We start from the raw sequence: 24228 nt of genomic DNA, 5'->3' as shown, positions 1-24228 counted from the left end.
CCAGTTTAGTCTAAACATCGTAGGTAGAACGACAGTTGAAGATAATAGTCATATTCAACGACGTAGGTTGAAGTTGCTGCATCGGCTCTCACCCGTTTGTTTAAACATCGGTAAGAGCAGGATGCAGCCAGGGGAGTAAGCTGGCTGTCAACTGAAAACAAATTGCGCCTACCCTCTTTTCAATTTTAGTACCATTAGAAGGACGTAACGGCCAACCAAAAAAATATCTATATTCGTTCGCAAAATTGATTTTACCACCGTTTTTGTTGGAAGTTAGGTAGCGTTGAACGCTCGGGTAGCGTCGAACCTTCAGGTACGAGTTTGGAGTGTTGGAGAGAGGTAGATTTGTTGGCGTATGTATGTTGTTATTAAAGAAGTTTGTTGAATTGTATATACCTGGAATGAATAAAGAGTGTAGCGGTTGCTGATTGAGGTATCAGTCGGCAGCCGTCTAGTTTGATGGAAGATGTCTAGCGTTTTATTTTCATTGTAATTTAGAAACAGGCATCGACGGAGCTAGCCTCGCTATGGTCTGCGTGGCCATGGTGGACTAGCCTCCAACAGGTTATGGGCCCAGGAGCGTATTCCACAGCACGCATCGACCGGGAGAAGGATCGGCCGCATAAGTCGCGGAGTCGCAGCACGGGATCCTTGGGCGGATGGATTGGCTGCAACGGAGGACAGGATCCATGGGAATGTTGGCGATACGGGTCAACTGGATGACTGCTGGCTGGTCACCGGATGGAGCTCGAGGATTGTTGTTGAGTTGGATCGGATGCAGCTCGGTGGTCGCACCTGGACGAAGAGGTTTGCGACAGGAGGAGTGATCTGGAAGACAACATGAAGGTGGAGCTCGAAATGGAACTGGTCGGAGCTCGGAACTGGAACTGGCTGGTGTAAGCGTCGGAGTTGGGCCACTTGCCAAGCGTTGGAGTGAGGAGGAGCTTCGAGCCAGGAGGAGGTAATCGTGGTTTGAAGGTTGCGACGCTAAGGAGGAGTGTTGGAAGTTAGGTAGCGTTGAACGCTCGGGTAGCGTCGAACCTTCAGGTACGAGTTTGGAGTGTTGGAGAGAGGTAGATTTGTTGGCGTAGGTATGTTGTTATTAAAGAAGTTTGTTGAATTGTATATACATGGAATGAATAAAGAGTGTAGCGGTTGCTGATTGAGGTATCAGTCGGCAGCCGTCTAGTTTGATGGAAGATGTCTAGCGTTTTATTTTAATTGTAATTTAGAAACAGGCATCGACGGAGCTAGCCTCGCTATGGCCTGCGTGGCCATGGTGGACTAGCCTCCAACAGTTTTATCATGCTAAAAGCAAGTCAGCATGTGATTCAAGCATAATCCCACACATTTTATTTAGATTATATTGGGAAATTTTATTCCGAAAAAAATCAGTGTTTTGTTTTCGCCATTATGAAATATTTGCCTCTACTCTCGCTTGTTTTTGTTTTCGTTTTGTTTGGAGTGCGGAAATCGATTGAAAATTGAAAACTTCCAGAGCGGTTCTGGTGCTTTAATATGAGGATAATTTTACACTACAACTCAAGAAATTTCGATAATTACCTAAAAAACTGAGCATCAGCACCGAAAGGAAGAGAAAAACGCTAATGTTTTTAATATTGTTGATGTTGAGAACCAGAGAAGCCACCGACTTCGTGGCTGTAGCTCCGTGTACACGATAGCTGCTCGCGGTTGAAGGGGACCTAAAATTTCTATCTCTCGTGTGACTTGAATTTCTTTCCGTTGAAAACACGTATTACATCAAGGTTTGACTCACAATTCTATAATTATTAAATGTCATTGCTCGTTGGAAACTTTAGATTTGAATCTTTTAAATTATTCAGTGTCCATTTTTGAATGCGCTGTTTTATTTCGTCCGTGAGTTCATGGTCCGACGAATTCACCTTACCTTTCCTGATGAAACCCTGAGTATTGTGATTCAAAATGCCTACTGCTTTTAGCTCGGCACCGTTCATCGATGGATTGTTCTTACAATTATCTATACTCAAATGATCTACTAGCTTGTTCACATCTTCGTCGGATAGCTTCTTGTCGAGGAAACTGGCAACTGTTCGTATGGTTTCCGATAATTTTTTGTTCATATTTTCATAAAACATGAAAAGAACATTTGGTAAACTCCTCGCTTGCCATCCTTGCTTTAAATGCGTCCAGTATGGTGACCATGGAGCTGGAATGTGATAGAAAATGAAACAATATTTAGGAAAATTGCTAACAACGCTAACCGTGTTCAATACTTACTTAAATCGTTTTCAAAATAACTGTAAAAAGTTTCGAAATCCCCTTGATAGCCTTGAGTACGATATAATCTGTTGAGGTGGTAATACGATACCACTACATCTGATGGATTTCGAGCCACATAGATTACCTGAAAATTTCAATGGTGTAGCATTGATTATACGTCGTTTTCAAAATTTGTTACTGGAATGTAGTATTACAAGAGAGTAACGAATGTCGTCATAATGATATGTACCTATGAATACTAGCTTATACTATCGGTTATCGTTGTTCAATGATTAATTGGGAATTGTCTAAAACTAAATCACTGGTGTGAACCACCATTTCGCTTATTCGTTTAACCCTTTGTTTCCCAAAAGTTTTTTTTGACATTTAAAAACAGATCAAATGGTTTCTAAACAAATCACCAGAACAAAAGATGTATAGTTTTACTCCAAAATATCGACAGAAATGAAAAAAAAAATTCGGGGTGGATCACCTGTGATCCACTGGGAAGATAGATACACTGAAGGCAAATATATAAATTTTGTTTTTTATTTGTATATTTTTTTTTCAAAACAATATATTTGTAAATCGTCCATTACAACTTTAGTTTATTCGAGATTCGAATCTAGAAGAAAGTCGAATGCTATGAAACTATTGGATTTTCTTGATGCTCAGGCAGGCATCACACAACTAAACGATGCTTGATCTTCGCATTACACACCACCTCCTGTCCATAGAAAACACTCCTCAATCGAGTTCAAATGGATGTATTTTACCCAAATTGACGCTGTTATGGAAGGGCCAGAAGATATGGATTTATCGTGCGCCCCTCTGTAACATTTAATGAAACTTGTTGAACTTCTTGCAATTATCATAAGGACTGTATCGGAAATTAACTATATATGTTCAAAACATCCTAAAAAATAGTTTATTCAAGTTATAAATATTTTTATTTTTGGAAGTACTATATAAATCCTTAAAAAAAGGAATGGCACTTTTGCTTTTGTAAAAATATTTATTTTACATGGTCATCAATCTCAAAGTTTAAACGCATGATCTTGAAATTTTGGACACCTCTTAAAAATTTGAAATTGCGGAAAAAATGGATTTTTTTTTTATTTTTTTAAATATATTAGCGCAAATATATTCTTTCCCAGATTGCTCATAATATAGGTAAAAAAAATTTTTCAAGAAAAAATTCGATTCCATTTTAGCGCAATTCTTAAAAATGAAAAAAGGTCATTTTTCAGGGACCCTATTTTTTGATGCTCATTCAAAGCACTATTACGCAAATAAAAAATACATAAAATTGAAGATTCAATTTTTTTTAATTGGAAATGTTTTTAAACTTAACGACGAGGTAGCTTTAGTAGAGAACGGAATTGTATAACCTTTGAAGATATTTAAAACAGACTGTCAAAGTTCGACAAAAAATAGTGTTTTTTAGGATAGGTCATTTTTTAAATGTTGAGGGTTTTTCGATCATAAATATTTGTTTGTTAAGTTGGTGTTCGGTGATATGTTATGTGTACATAACTGCTAACAATAATTAATATTTTTTGGATTTTTCGCCGTACAAGTTTTATTCGCTACAGGTTATTGAAACGCTGAAAAATCTTTAAAAAACAACAATTTGTCCAAAACTTTAATTTGTGAGATGTATTCATTCTACAATATTTTTAATAATGCTAAACATTTTTCAATTTTTTTCAGGCTGTTCTAAACTTGACTGTATTGTGAAGATTTGATAGAAGAACCGAAATGATAAGACCAAACATGCTTCGAGATACAGCATCCTGAATGTTTATAGTTTATTTCCGATACACTCCTTAAGTAGTTATTCGGACATGGTTCACTTAGAATCTATGGATTCTCTTCTCGTACTATATAGGTACCGTGGGGTGCCCTAATTTCGTGCGGGCCCAAACTTCGTTAACTTCTGACATCTGAGAGCATTATTATCTAATAAACAGCGGAATCATCCAAAATTTGCTATAACCTCAAAACTGCATTTGATCTCAATACAATTCACAAAAAAAAAGAAATGAAAAATTTGATTTATGTCAAAGATTGAGAAATAAATTGCAAATGTATGCAAATAGCAGATGCCATATGATTTACCTGATGTACTAAAATCCTGCTTCATTCATTTGTTTGCTGACGACGTCCAAATTTATTTTCACTCCTTGGATTTATCTTTACATGTTATGGCCGACTTAGTGAACGCAGATTTGGCAAGAGTAATGAGATGGTCTGAGTAACTTGCTTCCGATTAACGCGTCCAAAACTAAAGTCATGTTTATATCGAGAAATCGTGTAACTTCCAGGCTACCACAAATTCACTTTGGTAATGATACCTTAGAATACGTTGACAAGATCAATAATCTTGGGTTCGTGATGCAAAATGATTTGGAATGGAATAGTCATGTAAATGCACAGTGTACCAAAATATATAACGGATTACGACTGCTTAGACTTACTTCTTATAAACTACCTGAACAGATTAAACTCAAACTATTTAAATCGTTGCTTCTACCCCATTTTATGTACGGTACTGTTTTTCTTCTGAATGCTTCAGCGCTTTCACTAGATAGATTGAAAATTGCTCTGAACTCTTGTGTGCGTTTTGTTTACAATCTAAACCGTTATTCACATGTTACGCACTTACAACCTAATCTGATTGGATGCCGATTTGAAGTCTTTCTTAAACTCAGGACATGCTTAACCATGTTTAAAATTATAAATTCCCTAACGCCAACATACTTAAGCGATAAACTTCAACCGCTTCAAAGCAACCGAAACCGTAATTTCCTTCTTCCACGTTTCAACACTTCCCATTACAGAAGCACCCTATTTGTGCAGGGCATTAATTATTGGAATGAACTACCTTCTGAGCTTAAAAATCTCCGAAATCTGAGTGGATTTCGACACGAATGCACCAATTTGCTAAATAGTATAGACTAGCATATAATACGTATTAAGATATTAGATTTAAGGTTAACAGAGTTACTGTAAATGAATTTTTGTATACTTAATCTTTACTAATGTAGTAATTTATAAGGATTGTCCTTACGCTACTGTTAGGGTGCCTGTACCAGTTATCGCACCACCTAAGAAAAACTATTTCTACAAAAATAAGAAGAAGACCGACGAATGTAAACAATAAGTCAAATGATTGATTTGTTTTAATACTTTACAGGAAAAATATAGAAACGGAGCCAAAATTACTTTTAGTATTTATTACGCCGTGTGCCAATGATAGGAACCCTGTACCAGTTATGGACACATTTGTTAATTTGGGTTCCACTTCGCACTATTTACATGCATTCCTTATGGGAGTTGCCATAACTGGTACACTATGGCGAAATAGGGTGCAAGGAAGCCGAAAAGTTAAGGAAAATGATTTATTTCTACCATAATTTAAGCAAATTGTGAAGTTTGAATGATTGCAATCATCTTTTGTGTTCGTGATCTGTTGTTCACGATTTTTTTCTTGTTGATTTGTATCTTTAAAGGTTGAAAATCAACTATGGCGAATTTGAGGTACTATAGCCATAACTGGTACACTGAGCCTATATGTAATAAATAAATAAATAAATATTCAGAGATACGAGAAAATCAACACTCACGGAATTGAACAAGTATTTCGATCTCTAGCAAAAGTAAATATTCCAATTTATGTTTGATTATTTCAATTCAATATGTTTTATTATAATACGCAAAAAAATTACTTAAAAATGTTGTTTTTCTCTTTTGTTTCAACATTTATGTTAGTTGGCGAAATTAGGAACCCACAATTTGTATGGGTCCATAATTTCGTGCATTCTTTTTTGTAATTTTGTTTTAGAGGTTCATGTGTACTTGTAGCCATCGCATGATTCGGTTATTGATAATAGTTCTAATAACTATTTTAATTGGTTTCAAATTAGCTAGGGACTGCTCATAAACTACGTAGAAAGTGAAAAAAAATAAACAAATTTATAAATGTGGGAATACTAAGTAAGCTCGGGATGATTTTATTCACCCAAACATTGAGAGTAGTAGCTTACAGCCGCTAGTTTCGTTCAAGCAAATTATTGCCGTAAGCCTTATTGCCAGGCGACACTTTACTAGAATAGAACTAACCTCCCGAGGAATGTGCCTATTAATGGCACATAATAGAAAGGTAAAAACTACAATTGAAAATGATTTTATTCACATTACTGACCATCAATAAAATTAGTGAACATTTGATTCAAATAGCAAACAATATATTGTTTAATTTAGATGTAAAATAAAGAGCAAAACAAACGTCAAAAAATAACCCTTAACATTACTGAAGGATTTTTAGAAATCTTAATGTAAACATCCGGGACAAACATGGGAAACAGCAAATATTCACTCATATTTCGTCACAGACAGCGATTTTACCTACACGTTATGGTTCCATGGGTATTATACGAGTATGCTATAGCATAGCCAGCGTGTATATACGTTTCAAAAATTAACACATTTAGGCGAAGTCTACGTCTTTTAGAGTGAACGAAATTAGGACCCATTTTAAACGAAATTTGGAACCCGTGCACGAAATTTGGCACTTTCAAACAAATCAAAACTAATGCTGTAACTATCTTGTATGATGTGAAGTTGCTTAATTTTTATTTTTCTTGGGAGCTACAGTGCCAGCACTAAATATTATAGAAGAAATTAATATTATATACTTCATGGTAAAATTTCAGTCGTTTATCAAACTTCGAGAATTCTCAAGTGTACGAAATATGGGCACCTCACGGTATACCCTTCTGGATCCATCTGCGACTTAATGCCGGCTATAAATAGATCATATTATCCAAAATAATGTCATTTTAACATGAAACACTATTAACACTGGCAAATTTCTTGGATGTAAACAAACATGCTAGCAAAGAACAGGTTAGATCAGGAAGGATAAAAATGTCGTTTTGTTCCCAATGGATCACTGATGATCCACATGTTGGTTCATTAAATTAGTGTTTTATCGTCAACTTTTTTGTGAAACAGTATTTTTTGCAACTCGGCACTATAATATATTGTACTTTATATTTGTCATTTCATTTGAATGGCCGGCCCTATTCAACCACCGCGAAGCACGATGATATTGATGGAAACTCATATTTTAATGAAAGTTTATCTTTCATTGCAAAAATTTTTGTATGCAACTCGTTGCAAAACTCGATTTTTACAGCACTCGTCGTATTTACAAATGTACAACTCGTGCTGTAAAAATCATCATTTTGCAACTCGTTACATAAATAACTGATTGATTGATTTATCTTTATTTGAGAGACTTTCAGCCCTTGGCTGGTTCGTCTCTCACATAAATAACTATTATTGTGCTAATATACATACTATATGGCAGGCTAGTATTTTTCTTTGTTGAAAATAATGTTTAAGTTACGGAATATTGAATATACAAATATCGTTTGAATTAAAATGGAAAAAATACCGACTTCCGCTTAACTATTTGGCCCTAGAACAAAAATGAGCAGAGAAATTTTGACCAAACTTGGCATAATAGTTCATTAAACATGTACAATTATGTGATGAAAAAATGGAAAAGATCTAACTTATCCAGTATTTGTATGAACAGTGCGAAGTAGTGGATCACCTGTGCTACCATGGGAAAGAGAGGGTTAACTTTTAGTTAAAATTTGACACTTTGGTGGTTGTTTTTTCTTCGGATGGTTAAAAAAATAACTACGAGGGTGGCCCATTTGAAATGTGACAGACGAGTAGTTATTTGGAACAAAATACATAACGCAGCCAAATCATTGCGAACAAAAAATAACTATCGAACTGGCAAGACTAACCCTGGTCGGGAGTAGGGTTATTTTTAACCGGACGCAAAATAACTATCGAAGTGTCAAATTTTAACTAAAAGTTAACCGAAAAAGCGAAATGGTTCACACCCTAAATGAGTTACCTTAGCTCCTGTTTTAAATATGCTAGGTGGCAGTAATGTGAAAGGAAAATGAGTTTTTATATATCTTCGAGTCGTAATGGAATCCAACAACTCATAGGCAGGTTTCGACGCTTGCTCTATGAACTCTTTATTGGCTGGATTTTCGTTTTCCATCAGGAACTGTGCCTTCATTTTATCGTGCATAAACATGTGGAATCTAAAATGTAACAACAAAATCGTCAGTATAAACTCATTTTCACACACTCGCATGGCAATGAAATGTACCAGATTAATAGCACAGACAAACAGACGTAACACTTCGAACATTTTTCGATTCAAATCATAGTCACGAAAACATATTCGCCCAATGCTAAAAGGCCTTTGGCCGACCACCAACTACGTGGCGGTAGTGAGCAAACGTCAAACTCGAACAAAAACGATGCGAGCGCCACGGTTGGGCAGTTGGCCAACTATCAAATTTTGAAAAAGACCGTTGAATCGGTGTACGATGTGAATTATCAGAGTGTTACGTCTGTTTGTCTGTGTTAATAGCATACTTGCAAACTTACTCAAAAAACGGAAAGCGCTTTGTTAAAGGCTCGCTTCGTGCGGCATCAAAATCCAGGTTGTTACATATCAACCATACCATCTCTTGCGTCCACGTTGTTCCAGAACGGGGATAAGTCGCAATCTGAAAGTTTTCAATCATATTCTATCAATGTTAATAATAATAACAAATTGTTAAGAGCATTTTAAGAAGATGATTTAGCAACTCAAAATCAAGTTAGGATCACAGAAATTGAACGAATTGAATATGTACAGAGTTGATTCGAAATGGTTTGAAACATAATCGTTGTTGGTGTTTAATGCCAGCCCATATAAGAACTTAAAACTGTTTGAACAATAAATTTCTATAACTCTTCTACTTTTCAGACTTTTCCAACAACTTTTGAATTGCATTAGTAATCAAATAATAAAAACAAAATACCCAAACATCATCAGATCGCGCCTTAAAGTTGTAGAAGTGTTCCGCTGCATCTCGGTATTTGCTAGGAAAGAACCATTTATCGTCCCCTACTTGAACAAAACCAGTTTTTTCGCCTGCGAAAAAAAAAAAAACAATTGTGTTCAATCATTATTTTATCAGTTTTCATTGGATGATCTGCGAAAAAAGTTTAGGTGTTAATCGTACTTTGCATATATTTCTATATCTAGTAGAGATTGAGGAGATTCGATCCCTGGGGAGACTTCTTTCCTACATGCTTTCTCAGAATCTAAAGTAGTTTTGTTCTAGCATATTTTTTTTTCAAAACTACTTCTGATCGAAATACTTTGTTTTAGCTGCAAGTGATTTAGATTGTGCAACATCTAAAGAATAGATGGTTGTTTTCAATACTTAACAATTTGTTTTACGTATGCATACAAAATCCTAATAATTAAGCAAAAGCGTCTCAAATTTTCACAGATTGCAGTTTTCAAACACTACTATCAATTTTATTTGGTACAGTGATATGGTGGAACTTGATCCGTCGAGGATTAACACACATTACTGGGACCTCGTAGTGACTTGGAATTCTATTAGATTGAATTGGTGTCCGGCCATTTGGCCGAATGGTCGTTTGGCTGAAAGCTGTTTGGCCGAATTATGTTCAAAAGAATGCAGAGGAGGTTTTTGATTTTCCAACTACCAATATGATCATCAGAAATATTTCCTTCTTTTAATCATAGGCTATTCTTTCTAGTTTTGACATTCAGGGATGAGTTGGCGTTGAATCTGTCAATATTTTATCAAAGATTTTTCCTTCTTTGAATCATAGACTGTTCTTTTGAGTTACACTGATGCGAGGAATAGTGACATGGTCACTTAAGTTCATCATTTATTTTCTGCCAAACGGCATTCGGCCAAATGACCCTTTCGGCCAAATGGCGTTCGGTCAAACGGCATTCGGCCAAATGGCGTTCGGCCAAATAACCCGGAACCGATTGAATTATATGTGCTCGTTTATTATTGTTTTAGTACATATCATTAAAAGGGGGTCAAGCAGTATGTGGATTTTATCGCGAACCACTGAATGGTCCACTCAGCAAGTGATGTGATACATTCGCGAATGTAACATTTCGGGAACCGACATGCTCGGGAACGCTCATCAAAATGCTGTTCATTCTCTTGTCCGGTTCGATACGAGAGCGCAATCAAGAGAGAAGATGCTCGATGACGCTAATGAAAGCGATGCATTCGGAAAGAATATTTTATTGTCATAATTCTTTTTTATTGTGACTACACAACATGCAACGTCATGAATACAGTTAAATTAAATAGTAGTTCACGTTTTTAAAGAGAAATCGCATTAAATGCGGCACTTTCGTGCGCGAACCGTTGAAAATCGCAACAATTTAAGCATCATCAAAGCTCGATATTATGAGAAATTCCATCAGAACCACTGATATCAGAATTCCAGCACGGATTCGTATATAAGCGGTCGACGACTACGAACTTTATGGCATTCACCAGCTTTCTCTCGTCGGGACTTGAGAAACGATGCCAGGTAGATGCCATATATTTTGACTTTTCCAAAGCGTTTGACAAAGTACCGCATGATCTCGCAATTGCAAAGCTCAAACACTTAGGGTTTCCTACACTGAAAAAAAGGACATGGTAATTCTGACTGTATCGAGGGTTAAAATAAAACACTTTTACTACTTGATTTTGGTAGACCATGATTCCTGCTTGAAATTACAATGGAAGGGGTTGAATTTACCATGCCGCTTAATGTTTACATTTCATGGTATTTTTGAATTGGGTTTCATACTTTATTTTACTATGCGCATGGTAAAAGACATGCAAAAGCATAGTACGTTTAACCATCGTGAAATGGTTTCAGTTACTATGTATGTGGTTCGGTTCATGGTACTGTCATCTCTTTTGTTTACATTAAAACAATGCTTATGAATAAATTCAATTACTTTATTGGTTTTCAAGAAATAAATAACATATGAATAAGCACAATTATAATGCATAAACACAATATTTTCCGTTCGGAAAAGAAAGAACGAAACGCAAAATGAGCAACTCGAAGGGTTAGTGCTGGTCCTGCAGGGTGAATTCCTCCATGGGGAACCGGATTTCGCTAGCGGTTGTCGTCGTCGTATTTGGTGCTGCAGTCCACGAAGTGGTGTAGTTGCGGCAAAGATTATCTGAAAGGATAGTTTAGGCGGTTTAGAATGAGTTTGGGGGATATGACCAATTCCAGTTTCAACTGTTCCAACTTACCTCTTACTGTTTAAATACGGATACCGAAGAAATGGCCAACAGAACAGTTACTCTGGATCGCGAATGACGATTTAACATTTCCTCACCACAAGTGGCCACTGTTGTCTTTTCGGCACTTTCCCGGTCTGCGTAAGAAGTTAACTTTGGGCCTACTGGATCCATTTACCGCGCTTAAGACTAAAGCAAAAAAAAATCTATCCGTAGATTTGCACAATTAGAACCTTTAATTATCCGCTGTTCCGGGGGCTTAAACTAAAAATTATTCCGGTCTCGAATTCGGAAAGTTTGTCAAGATGGCGAACGGAGGAGCAAATGACATACAGCAATCTGGAAACTAAATATAGCTTTTAAATATTTACAACAACTATGCTGCGTTGTGAGCTCGAACATGTTGAAAGTTGGGGCAAACATGTTTGGAGTCAATATTACTATGTTTGCTCGGTGAATGGTAAAAATCAAATAGTACTGCTGAATGTGTGTATTGTTAGCCTCACCATGTTGCAATGAATTAACTACATCGGCTGTTTTCCTACTCTCCGCATCGACCAATGTGGCGCTAGCTTCTATGCGCGAAAAATCGCTAAAAGTAAATCGCAAAAATATTGTATGGCGAATACCATCTAAAGGCAAATTCTGCAAAGTGGAACACATTATTCGAAAACATATTTGGTAGTGGTTGTGCACAATGGTGACCACTATTAAGCCTACCAAATATTTTTTCGGGAAAAGCTGTGTATTTCAAGTAATTCAAGTTTAGATGCATTTCGCCATACAAAATTAAATTGATTTACTCCTGCTGATCAACTGTGGCTGCGCGCAAAGCGGATAGTCCATTACCATGTAGCATAGTAAATTTTATTGATTTGTGGTAGGTGTGAATAATATTTTGGTTGTGTTTACGATATTTGGGAATGGTAAAATTAAGCACAATGCCGTGGTTCACGGTACTATGCTTTTTTTCTCAGTGTAGCTGGATAGCTGAATGGCTGCGATCATATCTGACGCAGCGAAAAGCGTTTGTCAACATCAAACTCACTCTCGCATATATTCCATCACATCTGATGTGCCTCAGGGTAACGTTCTGGGACCATTGATTTTCATTTTGTTTATAAATGCCCTATGTTACCGACTTATGGCTAGTTTCCACTTCGTACGTACTGTGCAAACAGATAGGGCAAGTAATGGTCAAGTAATGATTCCGCTTCAAAATTGCTTGTGCAGTTCGCAGATGGCAAGTAAGAGAAAAAAAAAAGAGAAACACTCGTAACGCCTCCCGTGCGAATCAAATGGAGCTGTCACTTTTCCTTGCGGAAAAATAGTCCGCGCTATTATTACGTAAGGAAAAGTAACGTTTTTCCCCATACTGGATCAGTTGTCAAAATTACTTGCGGAAAAAGGTGGAATTTTACTTGAGCGCTCTACTTGGCAACAAGAAACTAAGCTTCGTTTAAGGGTAGTACGCACCTGAAAAGTACTGTGGAAAAAGATACCCCGGATAAAAACTAACCATAGGGTGTATGGTGAAAACCATTTCTGCACCATACAGTGTACCAGCTACAATAAAGTGTATTGTTATGAAATGGTTCGCTATACTATACATTTACATTGGAATTTAACAATATATTATACTGTTTTTCTTACGTTTGAACCATTCACTTTTCCGAAACATTATTTTTCCGTGAATTTTTAATTATTTCTGGTGTTCGATTTGAATAGGTCGTATGTTTGCTGTGATTCATATGCAGATTCGACCTATTCAAATCGAACACCAGATTTATTCAGTTTAACATTTTTTCCGTGCTTTGTTTTGTTGATGTTTGTGACTTTTTTGATGCAAAGGAAAGCTTTCATAGGAAAGAGAAAAAAGTGAATAAGTTGAAACATCAATTGAAAATCAATAACATGTTTAAATCAGTGGTAAACCAAATGTCCTATTCTAAGAACTGCAGGTCCAAGCAGGGGTCCAAGAGATATGGCGGGCTAGGTGTGTAGAGTGCGATGAGAGAAATACGAATGTAGGCAAACCCGGAATGATGCAGGTCAGATTACCGTAAATCAGTGGATGAGTTCAACACTATTATTTCTGTATTTGCATTTAGGGGAATTTTCTCCTCTTCTCTCATGTGAACTTGCCTTCGACCACAATCGAATCAAATGCGGTTGACAAACTTTATCTTTGACGTAGAGCCATCTTTAACACATGGACTGGACTGAACACTGAAATGACTTTTAATATAGGTTCGTCTGCGGGTTCGCTTTTTAACCTAACTTATATTTGAATCGAACTTGACAGTTTTTTCATGAGTTGTTGTGTATTTCCGTGTATTTCAAACTTTAGTCAAACTGGAGCCTCAATATTGCAATAACGGTTAAGCACGCTGTAATGATACTTATGTACCTCGTCACCCACTTCATGCAACTACATTAGTGGTCTAATACTACTTAGCGCACTCGGCATAGTTCCATCATGCCGCTCAAAGTGTTGCCACAAATAATGCTATGTTTGCGAAACCCGGTTATCTGGCTGGTGGGGCATGGGAGCCTAAGCTTCAACTGTTAATGCAATCAGAGACTACTCAGACCTCGACTCAGACTTGGACGTGGGCGATCCAATATATGAAGGGTTATCCAAAACGCTCTGGAGAATTCCCAAAGCGTATCTCATAATGCTAGTAAGCCTGAGATGCCATTAACAGGAGGTAAATGACAAGATAATATAACATTATATGGTTTATGTAATGTAAACCAATACAACATAACAAAAGAGAACCATTCCAAAACCATTTAATTAAATGTATAACCAGTACTGAAACTACAATTAAAAACAATATATTTACGGTACATTTTATTGTTTGAAACCATATGTGTACCATACAATGTACGGTTTATTAAAACCCACGTATCAGTATTTATAACAATTCATTTACAATATAATGTATGGTTTTGCAAAAAAATATATATGGAGAAAAATATTTTTTTATATTGTTACGATACTTAACCACCCGCACAGAGAACAGACATCCAGGCTAGAACAAATTTCATCCAGAAAGTTGTGTAAGGATTTGAATCTTCACTTGAGTGAGGTTGCAAACCAATACACGATGACAACACTAACGCCACCAAACACCATATTGCCACAGTCAGTGGTGAATTGAAACATTTCAAGTGGTGAATAAAATTAGTATGGGAAATTAATCGATTGCAGCGCCACGCTATTGCCACTTGTGTTGCCGATTTCAAAAGACCGTTAAATTCCTTACACAGTTTCAGAACTGGAGTTGGATATCTGTTCTCTGTGCCACCCGTATAGTATATTGTAAAAATCTTATTTACAATTTACTGTATGGTGTTTACATTACATTTTATTGTTTTTGTATTTTTATTTTTACAGTAGTGTCTATTGTAAAAATATGGTTTTAAATAGTACTGTTACAATACAACGTTCGGTTTTTCTACTGTATTTTTTATTCGGGAGGCCAAGGAACGGTCAAGAAATGATTTCACTGTTAAAATTTCTTGAGCGGTCCGCAGCTGGAAAGAAATGAAAATTGTGTAACGCTCGTAACGCCTGCCGGGCAAATCAAATGGAGCTGTCACTTTTCCTTGCGGAAAAATATTCTGTTCAATTATTCCCCAAGGAAAAGTGTCATTTCTTCCCATGCTAGTCACATGTCAAAATTCCTTTGGTAATTAGAGGGATTTTTTCTGGAGTGCTTTTCTTACCAGGTGCGTACTAGACTTAAATCGCAAAAAATGCTCTACGCCGACGATTTAAAAATCTATAGGATCGTAACGTTTATGCTAAACTGCTGCGCACTCCAGGACGATGCTAACGAGCTGAACTTGTGGTGCACGGAAAATGGCATGGAATTAAATGTAAAAAAAAAACAAGTCTGTTGTATTCTCACGCCGACAATTACGTACTGGATTCGACTATTTCGTCGGATCGGAGCTCTTGGAACGAGTTGACTCAATCCGTGATCTTGGAGTTATTATCGATAACAAGCTTCGGTTTGATGAACACATCTGCGTTACTACTGCGAAGGCGTTTGCAGCCATAGGATTTGTTAGACGAAATACCAGATTCTTCAAGGACATCTATGCTCTCAAATCATTGTATTGTGTATTAGTTCGCAGTATCCTTGAATATGCAGTGTGCGTATGGTCCCCGCATCATGCAACGCAGATCTTTCGGATAGAAAGGGCCCAGCGAGGCGTTATCCGTTACGCGCTTCGTTTATTGCCTTGGTCGAATCCTGCTAACTTGCCAGAGTATGCAGCCCGATGCAGACTCATCTGTTGAAAGTCGTTTCAACGGGAATCAATCTCCGAAAAGTTATTCTCCGACAGGCACTGAATTAAACACACAATCAGCTCGTTTTTGGGAGATTGATTCCCGTTGAAACGACTTTCAACAGCATATAATTTTCGTTTATCGGACGAGTTGAGCGTGATGCCGAGTCGCGGGTGTATCAAGTCGGGTGCGAAGGGCGATAAAAGCGCGCGAAAAATGTCAGATGAAGGTGGTGCGGTTGGTGGTCAAAGTGCTGGTGGTGGTGAGATTCCAAATGTGGTAGTTGTGGAAGAAACGTTGGAAGGACATTCGTGTAAGACGTGCAAAGAAGCGGACACCAAGATGATGGTTCAGTGTGACAAATGCGATGGGTGGTTTCATTTTTCCTGTGTGGGTGTTTCTGAAGATATTGCCGACAAGAGCTGGAGCTGTACAAACTGCGTTACCGCGACATGGATCCAGCGAACTAAGGCAGCTTTAGACAACGGAGCCAGCCGATTGACCACATCTTTACTAGCACGCGCACCAATCTAGTGATTCCTCCAGGAAATGAAGTCCATAAATCTGCTTCCGAGGATCCCGTCAGCAGCGTTCGAAAACCCTCTTCAAAAGTGGTGACCAATCAAACGAAGGCCGATCGACAGAAGCAGCAGAGGCAGTTCTCTAACAGAGATAATCGGGAAGCAGATCTTCCAGTCGAGGACGCAGCGAAAGCCTTATCAGAGGTTTCCTTTTCTTCGTCGCAGAAGTCAGCGGTTAGTCGTGCAAGGCTTCAGCTGATGCGGCTACAGGAGGAAAGAGAATTCCAGCAGCAGCAAGAAGAGCACCGAAGAATCGCCGAAGAAAAAGCTACACAAGAACATCGAAAGTATCTGGAGGAGGAGTATCGATTGCTCGAAGAGGCGTTGAGCGAGAGAAGTTCGAGGAGAAGTGAAAACGGATCGAAGAGCCGAGTGATCGACTGGGTACAGAAAACCAGTCAGATGCAGCAGATCGTACCAGATGTGAGTGGTCATAGTAGGGATAGACCACAACCCCCCGTTGACACCATGGAGCCAAAGCAAACCACTGGGCGGTTCGTACAGCCACGAATTCGTTTCGAACCAAACGTCCATAATGGCTTCGCCAGTAATACACAAACTGGTCAACAATTCGACCTGCGTTCAAGGATGCAGCCGACTCACACAGCAGCAGCAGCAACGACCGCAGCTGTAAGGCAGCCATCGCAGTCCAATCACTTCCGTCAGGGAGGAATGCCACCAAATCTTATCGGTGATCCGTTCACCTGGTCATCCAGACCCCCATTCAATTCCACTATATTTGATGGACAGGTCCTGGCTCCACCGGCCTGCTCTACCGGTGTCCACCATCAGAACCCTCAGAGTGGCCTCCGAGGCTTCCACGGACTGTCTCAAGAGGAGTCTCAGGATGAATTTCAGCTCTCTCGATCCCAAGTGGCAGCCAGACAAGCAATACCGAGGGATTTGCCAACGTTTTCCGGTAACCCAGAAGAATGGCCGATATTTCTGTAGATGTACAACCGTACGACCACGATGTGTGGGTTCATCGAGGAGGAGAACCTAGTTCGACTGCAGAAGAGCCTGAAAGGCAAGGCATATGAAGCGGTAAAAAGTCGTCTGATGTTTCCTGGAAACGTTTCAGGTATTCTGTCGACCCTGAAAATGCTGTTCGGGCAACCCGAAGTCATTATTCAGTCGCTAATTGGGAAAGTGAGCTCTCTACCGGCCGTCAGGGAAGACAAGTTGGATGCGCTGGTTGACTTCGCCGTACATGTGCAGAACTTCTGTGCCACCGTAGACGCGTGTGGCCTGCAGGAGTATATGTACAACGTTACGTTGCTACATTAGTTAGTCAGCAAGCTGCCATCCTCGATCAAACTTAATTGGGCCCAGCATCGTCTAACCGAACCTATGGCCAACCTGGCGACATTCAGCAGTTGGATATACACCTTGGCAGAAGCGGCAAGCATCGTCACCTTCCCGCCACCGGTGCAGCATGAAAACCCTCCCCGAAATGAGGCTCGCGGTTCCAAAAAGGGAAATGCGTATCTCAATGCCCATTCTGACACTTCTGAGGAGTGCAAGAATGCTTCGTCGAAGCAACACACTAAACCAGCGCCGGCAAAACAGGTTTGTCCAATCTGTAAGGACACCTGCAAATCCGCCGACAAGTGTAAGCGCTTCGTCGAGTTATCCAGAGAATCACGTTGGGCAGCTATTAGGGAGTTTGGTCTGTGCAGAACCTGTCTGCGAATGCACAAGGGAAACTGCAACGCCAAACCGTGCGGTAAAAATGGGTGCACATATCGGCACCACGAGCTGCTGCATAACGATTCGAATACCGCAACCACAGCTACAGCTGGAAAGCAAGCCATCAGCTACACCCTGCACAAATTCATCTGGATGCAATAGTCATCAAACAGCCACCAACTCTGCGCTGTTTCGCTACCTCCCTGTCGTTCTGTACGGAAAAACGACTGTAGTTCACACGCACGCCTTCTTGGACGAGGGCTCCGAGCTTACCCTGCTTGATCAATAGCTGGCTGATCTGCTAGAGCTGGATGGTGCCGAACGACCGCTATGCCTACGTTGGACGGGAGGAACGGAACGCTGTGAACCGGATTCCCTAGCATACAATCTTCAAATCGCTGGAGCTAAAGAGAGGAATAAGCGGTTCGACATCAACGATGTACGAACGGTAAAGGAGCTTAAGCTACCATCGCAAACATTGGATATGAGCAAACTGTCCCAGCAGTATTCACATCTCCGAGATCTGCCGATCGACTCCTACCGAGATGTACGACCACGCATACTGATCGGAACTTAACACGCCCATCTTGGCCTCGTGTTGAAAAGTCGAGAGGGAGAATTCGGGCAGCCGATAGCAGTTAAGTCGCGGCTGGGCTGGACCATCTGTAAAGGACAAGTCAGTGATCGTGGAGCAAACCTTCACCACTACAGCTTTCACATCTGTCCGTGTAACACCGAAGCAGACAAGGACCTACACCAAGCAATGAAGGACTACTTTTCTCTCGACAGCCTAGGAGTCATCAAACCGGACAAGTTGCTGTTATCCGTCGAAGATGAACGGGCTCTCACGCTGTTACAGTCACTTACGCACCGCCGAGAGGATCGATACGAATCCGGCCTACTCTGGAGATATGACGATACCCGTCTACCGGATAGTCGATCCATGGCGCTGCAACGGTTCCAATGCCTGAAGAAGCGGATGGATAAAGAGCCAGAGCTGCGAACAACCATGCAGGGAAAAATCGACGAGTACCTGGCAAAAGGCTACATCAGTGATGATGAAGTTAACCAGAAAGTACTGCGCCGGTGGTATTTACCGGTTTTCCCCGTAACTAATCCGAACAAACCCGGCAAAGTACGGGTAGTGTGGGACGCAGCGGCATGCGCCCACGGCACTTCGCTCAACTCGGCTCTTCTCAAAGGACCAGACCTACTTTGCTCCCTCCTCACAATTCTGCTCCAGTTTCGAGAACGTCGCATCGAACTCACCGGCGATATACGTGAAATGTTTCACCAGGTGTTGATCCGTGCAGAAGACCAATTTAGCAAGTGCTTCTACTGGGTGAACGAACGTGGAGAAACCGAGGTGTATGCCATGCAGGTTATGACATGCGGAGCATGCTGCTCCCCAACAACTGCACAGTTCGTGAAGAACGTAAATGCCGACCGTTTCGCATGCGATTATCCAGCAGCACATCGAGCCATCACGAAGTCCCACTATGTCGACGATATGCTGGTCAGCGTGGACTCTGAAGAGCAGGCCATCCAGCTTGCTAAGGATGTTAGTCACGTCCACCAACAAGGCGGGTTCGAGATTCGGAACTGGATCAGTACTGGCGGCGCTGCAAGGAGTGGATACCGATGGGAAATGTCTCGACCTGTCTTCCGAATTGGCCACAGAGAAGGTTTTAGGCATGTGGTGGAACCAACCCCTCCGTAACTTGACAGATGAGCTCAGTTTCGCGTACCTACTTGCAAATCGCAGATGTCGCTACTGTTCGTAAACAACGGGTCCATCCTTCACTGACGCAACAATTTTTGTCCATGCGAAAACATCTTTTTGTTTCGTGGTGAGTGGAAGCCAACAAGAGGTTAGCGTTCCGTATCAAAAGGACGTATTCAACAGAAGCGCAAAAACTAATGTTCATTAAATTGAAATTATTTTGATTTTTTTTATTTGTTGTAAGAAATGTAACAAAAGCACATGTTTAAACGGTCTTCCATATTAATTGGTGACTACGCATGCTAGACCAAACCTAAGATCAAACTCGAAAAAAAAACATCTGCAAATGATTATTTTTATCTTCCATTTTGGCTGTGCCACCAGATATGTAGCTGCTGTAGCTGTAAAATGTTAGCATAACTAACCTAACTTATTACTTGCTGGTGCTTAATAGCCGCACTAGAAGAAAACATGAGTTTCTTATTAATTTTATGAAAGCCGACTGTTTTGCCTTTACCCATTTTATAGATATAATTTTCGCTTCTAGTAAACAAATTCAACATGCCGCACTTAATTTGCATTTATCTACCACAAAAAAGCGGAAACAACAAATTAAAGTTTCTATTTAATGTTTCAATATTTTTTGTGCGGTTTGTTCAAGGTTTGTTATTGTCTGTTTTCGTCCTTTTCAAAAGTAGCGCTTGCCGCTTTGAATCTGACAGTACCACCCGGACCAAAATTTTTAGGTACGCTGACGTTGTTCGGCAGCTGTCAAGAAGCTCCCGGGTTGGGTGGAACACGATCGACGACGTCTTCATCTACAAAGTGGGATAGAACCGATACGATCCGGGTTTGCTAGGAGGTGAACGCAGGCCAACGCAACAATTTTGCCATGACACAACTCGACACTGATTTTTCATTTGGGCCTACCAGACGTTTTAGAGTTCTCTTCATCGATCCTCTCTTTGTGTTATCACATAATGAGTATTGAGTTTTTCAAAGATTTTTTAGTTGAAATGCGAAGAAGACGACTACATGTTGCTATAGAAACAAAAATAATAATGATTTTGTTTGTTTTGATCAAGTTATTAGCGAAATATAGACTGTTTCAGAAATTATAAATGCACTAACGATAACCTGCCATTTCAATTTGAGCACATTATCCATAAAAGTTTCTTCTAGCTCTAATAGTAAACATGCTAACAAAGCAAATAATACCAATTTTGTTGATGTTTCTGGTAAGATTTGAAAAATAGGGCTCTGTAAACAAGATGACCAAAATTTGAAGTTGCACAAAGTGGTCAAAAAAATAAAGCATAGTAGAAAAGAAAAAAATCTCAGAGATAAAAAATTTAATTTCCAAACACAATAGAAATTGCTGTATCGATAATAAAAGATATTTCTCGATTGGTAAGAGTAATTTTTACTGGAATATTTGATCAAGAACCACCATTACGGGCCTTCTCAAAACAATTTTTTTTTGTTTCAAATTTCTCAACAACTCCAGTAGCAACAAACGTTAAGCAAACGAATGTCTTAATTACTGCTTACTGCATTCGTTTTTATGGTATGACAAGCTTTGCCATCTAAAGGATCGAATGAGCTGAAAAAATAAGTTTGTTTAAATTAAATGCGTTCAGGAAAGCTAAGAAACTGTGTGGTAGTTCTTATGTTCCGTAGAAAACCTTAAAAAATGAGAAACTTGATCTCCGAAAAAATGTTGTGGAAATGCCTTTATCGATTTTTTCCAAATTTTGATCAAGGCATTCCTTAGACAACTTGTTGAGAATGCGAATGTGATAAAAATTTAGATAATTTTTGGTATTTAGTGAATAATAATGTTGAAATAATTAAATAACACCTTTGTGCAAATGCAAATTTGAAAAATTTAGTTATTTGTTAGAGAACTCGACTGTTCTTTAAAATATCAATTGAAAGGAAATATAAAAATATGAAGTACAATAAGCTATACTCTGAAAGAAGTAGGTAAAAATCATTATAACAGTTCATTTAATTTACTAAACAAAGTGTATTTATAATTTCTGAAACAGTCTATAGAGAGTCGACGAAGAGAAATCGATCAAGTCCGTTAGGCCCTTATGAAAAATCATTGTCGAACTGTCCGGAAAAAAGCAAGACTTTTCGACAATGATTTTTCATAAGGGCCTAACTGACTTGATCGATTTCTCTTCGTCGACTCTCTCTTTCGTTAATAACTTGATCTAAACGAACAAAATTATTATTCTTTTTGCTTCTATAGCAAGATGTAGTCATCGCCTTCGCATTTCAATCAAAAAAATGCTATAGAAACAAAAAAGAATAGTGATTTTGTTTGTTTTGATCAAGTTATTAGCGAAAGAGAAAGTCGAAGAAGAGAAATCGATCAAATCAGTTAGTCCCATATGAAAAATCATTGTCGAAATGTATGTACTAATCGGTTCCTCTTCCACTTCTTTATTACTGATAAAAGTGCCATCGAAAACTGGTTTCTAATCAGTAACCTTCCGATTCACTTCAATTTTGTGGGACATTAGTGTTGGTTGTTCAAATAATGCGTATATGGATAACCATACTTTTTCGACTCGCAAGCCACTTATTATAATTGCACACTATTCTCTTTTTTTTCAATGTGCAATTTTATTGTTTGTTTTATTTCAAGGCATTAAGCATGCAGAAAACACCGAAAATCATACGAATCAACTATGATTTTTTGCCACAAGAATTTCTTGCGAAAATCATAGTTACGAACTATGATTTTGGATTCAAAGCGCCAACTATTATTGTCATACTGTTACTGTATAAATTTCATAACACTCACGTATGAAATCATACCGATAACATATAAAAACTAAAACTATGTCTTATGACTATCATACATAATTTTATGAAATATTTTGCACAAATTAAAAAAAATCGCAACCTGGAATCGAACCAGGAACGTCAAGGTTGGCGAGTGCGTGCTTTACTCATTCGCCCATCGACGCTTCGGAAGTTGAAGTGGTTAGAACCCAATAATAGGTTTTGTTGTTTGTTAGCAATGGTGTTTCATAACACATCTTATGATTTTCATACGATGCGTCTTATGAGATTTTTCATACGACAAGTCGCTTTTCAATGTACGAAAGGCATACGAGAACTATGAAATGATGAAAAAAAAATAAAAATAACTGATTCATAAGATGTTAACTATGAAAAACATACGAATAGTTTCCTCAGTGTACCTTTAGATGCTATTCGCCATACAATATTTTTTCGATTTATTTTTTAACGCTTTTTTGCGCTAGCGCCACATGAGTCGATGCGGAGAGTAGGCAATAAGCTAAAGCATTTATTTCATTGTCTTCAAGATTGGCACAGTCGAGTGATTAGCAAACAAATATTTTATAAACATTTCAGAGCTGACACAAGGTTCTGAATATTTATCTTATCAAATTGCAGCGTTTATGATATCTTTGTTGTAGATTTTGTTTTCATACACTATACATATAAATATGATTTTCTTACACTACTTACCATGAAAGTTCCTTAAGAGCTTTGAATTTGTGTCTTGATCCACAAAATCTATTGAATAGGGAAACTTTTCTTCATTCTCGTTATTATTGAACTGCATTATACAATCCTTTATAAACGACAAACGCGGATGGATGGTTGAAATGTCTTCCGAACGGTGGTTATAACAAAACTGATGCGAGATTATTTGGAGCCAGCATGTGTGCGTCAAGCGAGTCGCCACTGCGTTCCACTTTGTTGTCTCGTCAACCTGTATGGAATTTGTACAACTCAGCACATAGTGATTCGTGAATGGAGTGAATTATGCAAGAATACTCAGCGATGCTTTGGGGTGAAAGTTTAAATGACCATGGTGTAAAAGAAGTATTCAATCCTAGCTTTATATAAATAGATAGCATCAGTTATCTAGGTGGCTACTGCTCATGTGCAGGTAGCAGAAGAAGATACTTTTGATTTATGAGTATCATAAACATTGTTTAGGGGCCATGCACAAATTATGTCACGCTTTTAGGGGGGAGGGGGGTTTTGCATAACGTGACGTCCCATAATAAATTGTTTGAGGTCTCTTAGCTTAGCTTAGCTTAGCTTAGACTGACTGCACACATCTATGGTTGCTATTCCGTGATTGACCCGAACCAATGACAGTTGCACAATGAATCAACTGAATAATTGACTGGGAGTGGTCAACATTCTCACTGTGCACGCTTCAGAGACTCTCTTTAACGGTACAATAACGGCGCCGGCCACGTCCTTGCAGTCAGGTTGGAAGAGGGAAGGAATATTAGTAACAACCTTTGTTAAGTGAAGGACCGCGTTTACCGCTGCGACTCCACCAAAGGTTGCAGGAAGGTGTGTTTGTTAGTAGGAAAGGTATCGTTGGGTCTGGATTCACTTTGATAAGTAATATGACCTTCGTGTTATGCTGGTTGCCGCGTTATTGTTTGCTTCACGCGGAAAGCAAACAATCGACCACCCACATCGGGTGGTCGCTTAATATTT

The 24228-nt window shown here is 38.9% G+C and overlaps 1 protein-coding gene across 1 annotated transcript; it reads right to left on the bottom strand.

Annotated features, from left to right (window-relative positions):
* Nucleotides 1-1761: 1761 nt before the first annotated feature.
* Nucleotides 1762-23463, bottom strand: LOC109405639 (sulfotransferase 1C4). The gene is made up of 6 exons (XM_062843867.1): nt 23233-23463; nt 9150-9262; nt 8731-8852; nt 8183-8378; nt 2260-2386; nt 1762-2188 (listed from the first exon to the last, which is right to left on the bottom strand). Exons 1-6 carry the CDS (start codon nt 23327-23329, stop codon nt 1791-1793), a joined length of 1053 nt encoding a protein of 350 aa, XP_062699851.1. The 5' UTR covers nt 23330-23463; the 3' UTR covers nt 1762-1790.
* Between the last annotated feature and the right edge of the window lie 765 nt (nt 23464-24228).

This window comes from Aedes albopictus, unplaced genomic scaffold (assembly GCF_035046485.1).
Source record: "Aedes albopictus strain Foshan unplaced genomic scaffold, AalbF5 HiC_scaffold_60, whole genome shotgun sequence".
Taxonomy (NCBI): Eukaryota; Metazoa; Arthropoda; class Insecta; order Diptera; family Culicidae; genus Aedes; species Aedes albopictus.
The sequence above is the reverse complement of the archived record's forward strand: the minus strand, read 5'-3'. Positions and strand labels throughout refer to the sequence as shown.

Bases quoted from the DNA above. Each gene is read 5' to 3' on its own strand.
- LOC109405639 (XM_062843867.1), bottom strand. From the start codon at position 23,329: ATGCAGTTCAATAATAACGAGAATGAAGAAAAGTTTCCCTATTCAATA. The intron at 8,853-9,149 runs GTATTTTGTTTT...GAAAACTTTCAG, and splicing joins CGCGATCTGATGATGTTTGG to ATTGCGACTTATCCCCGTTC. The intron at 2,387-8,182 runs GTAACTCATTTA...TGAAATTTTCAG, and splicing joins TATTTAAAACAGGAGCTAAG to GTAATCTATGTGGCTCGAAA.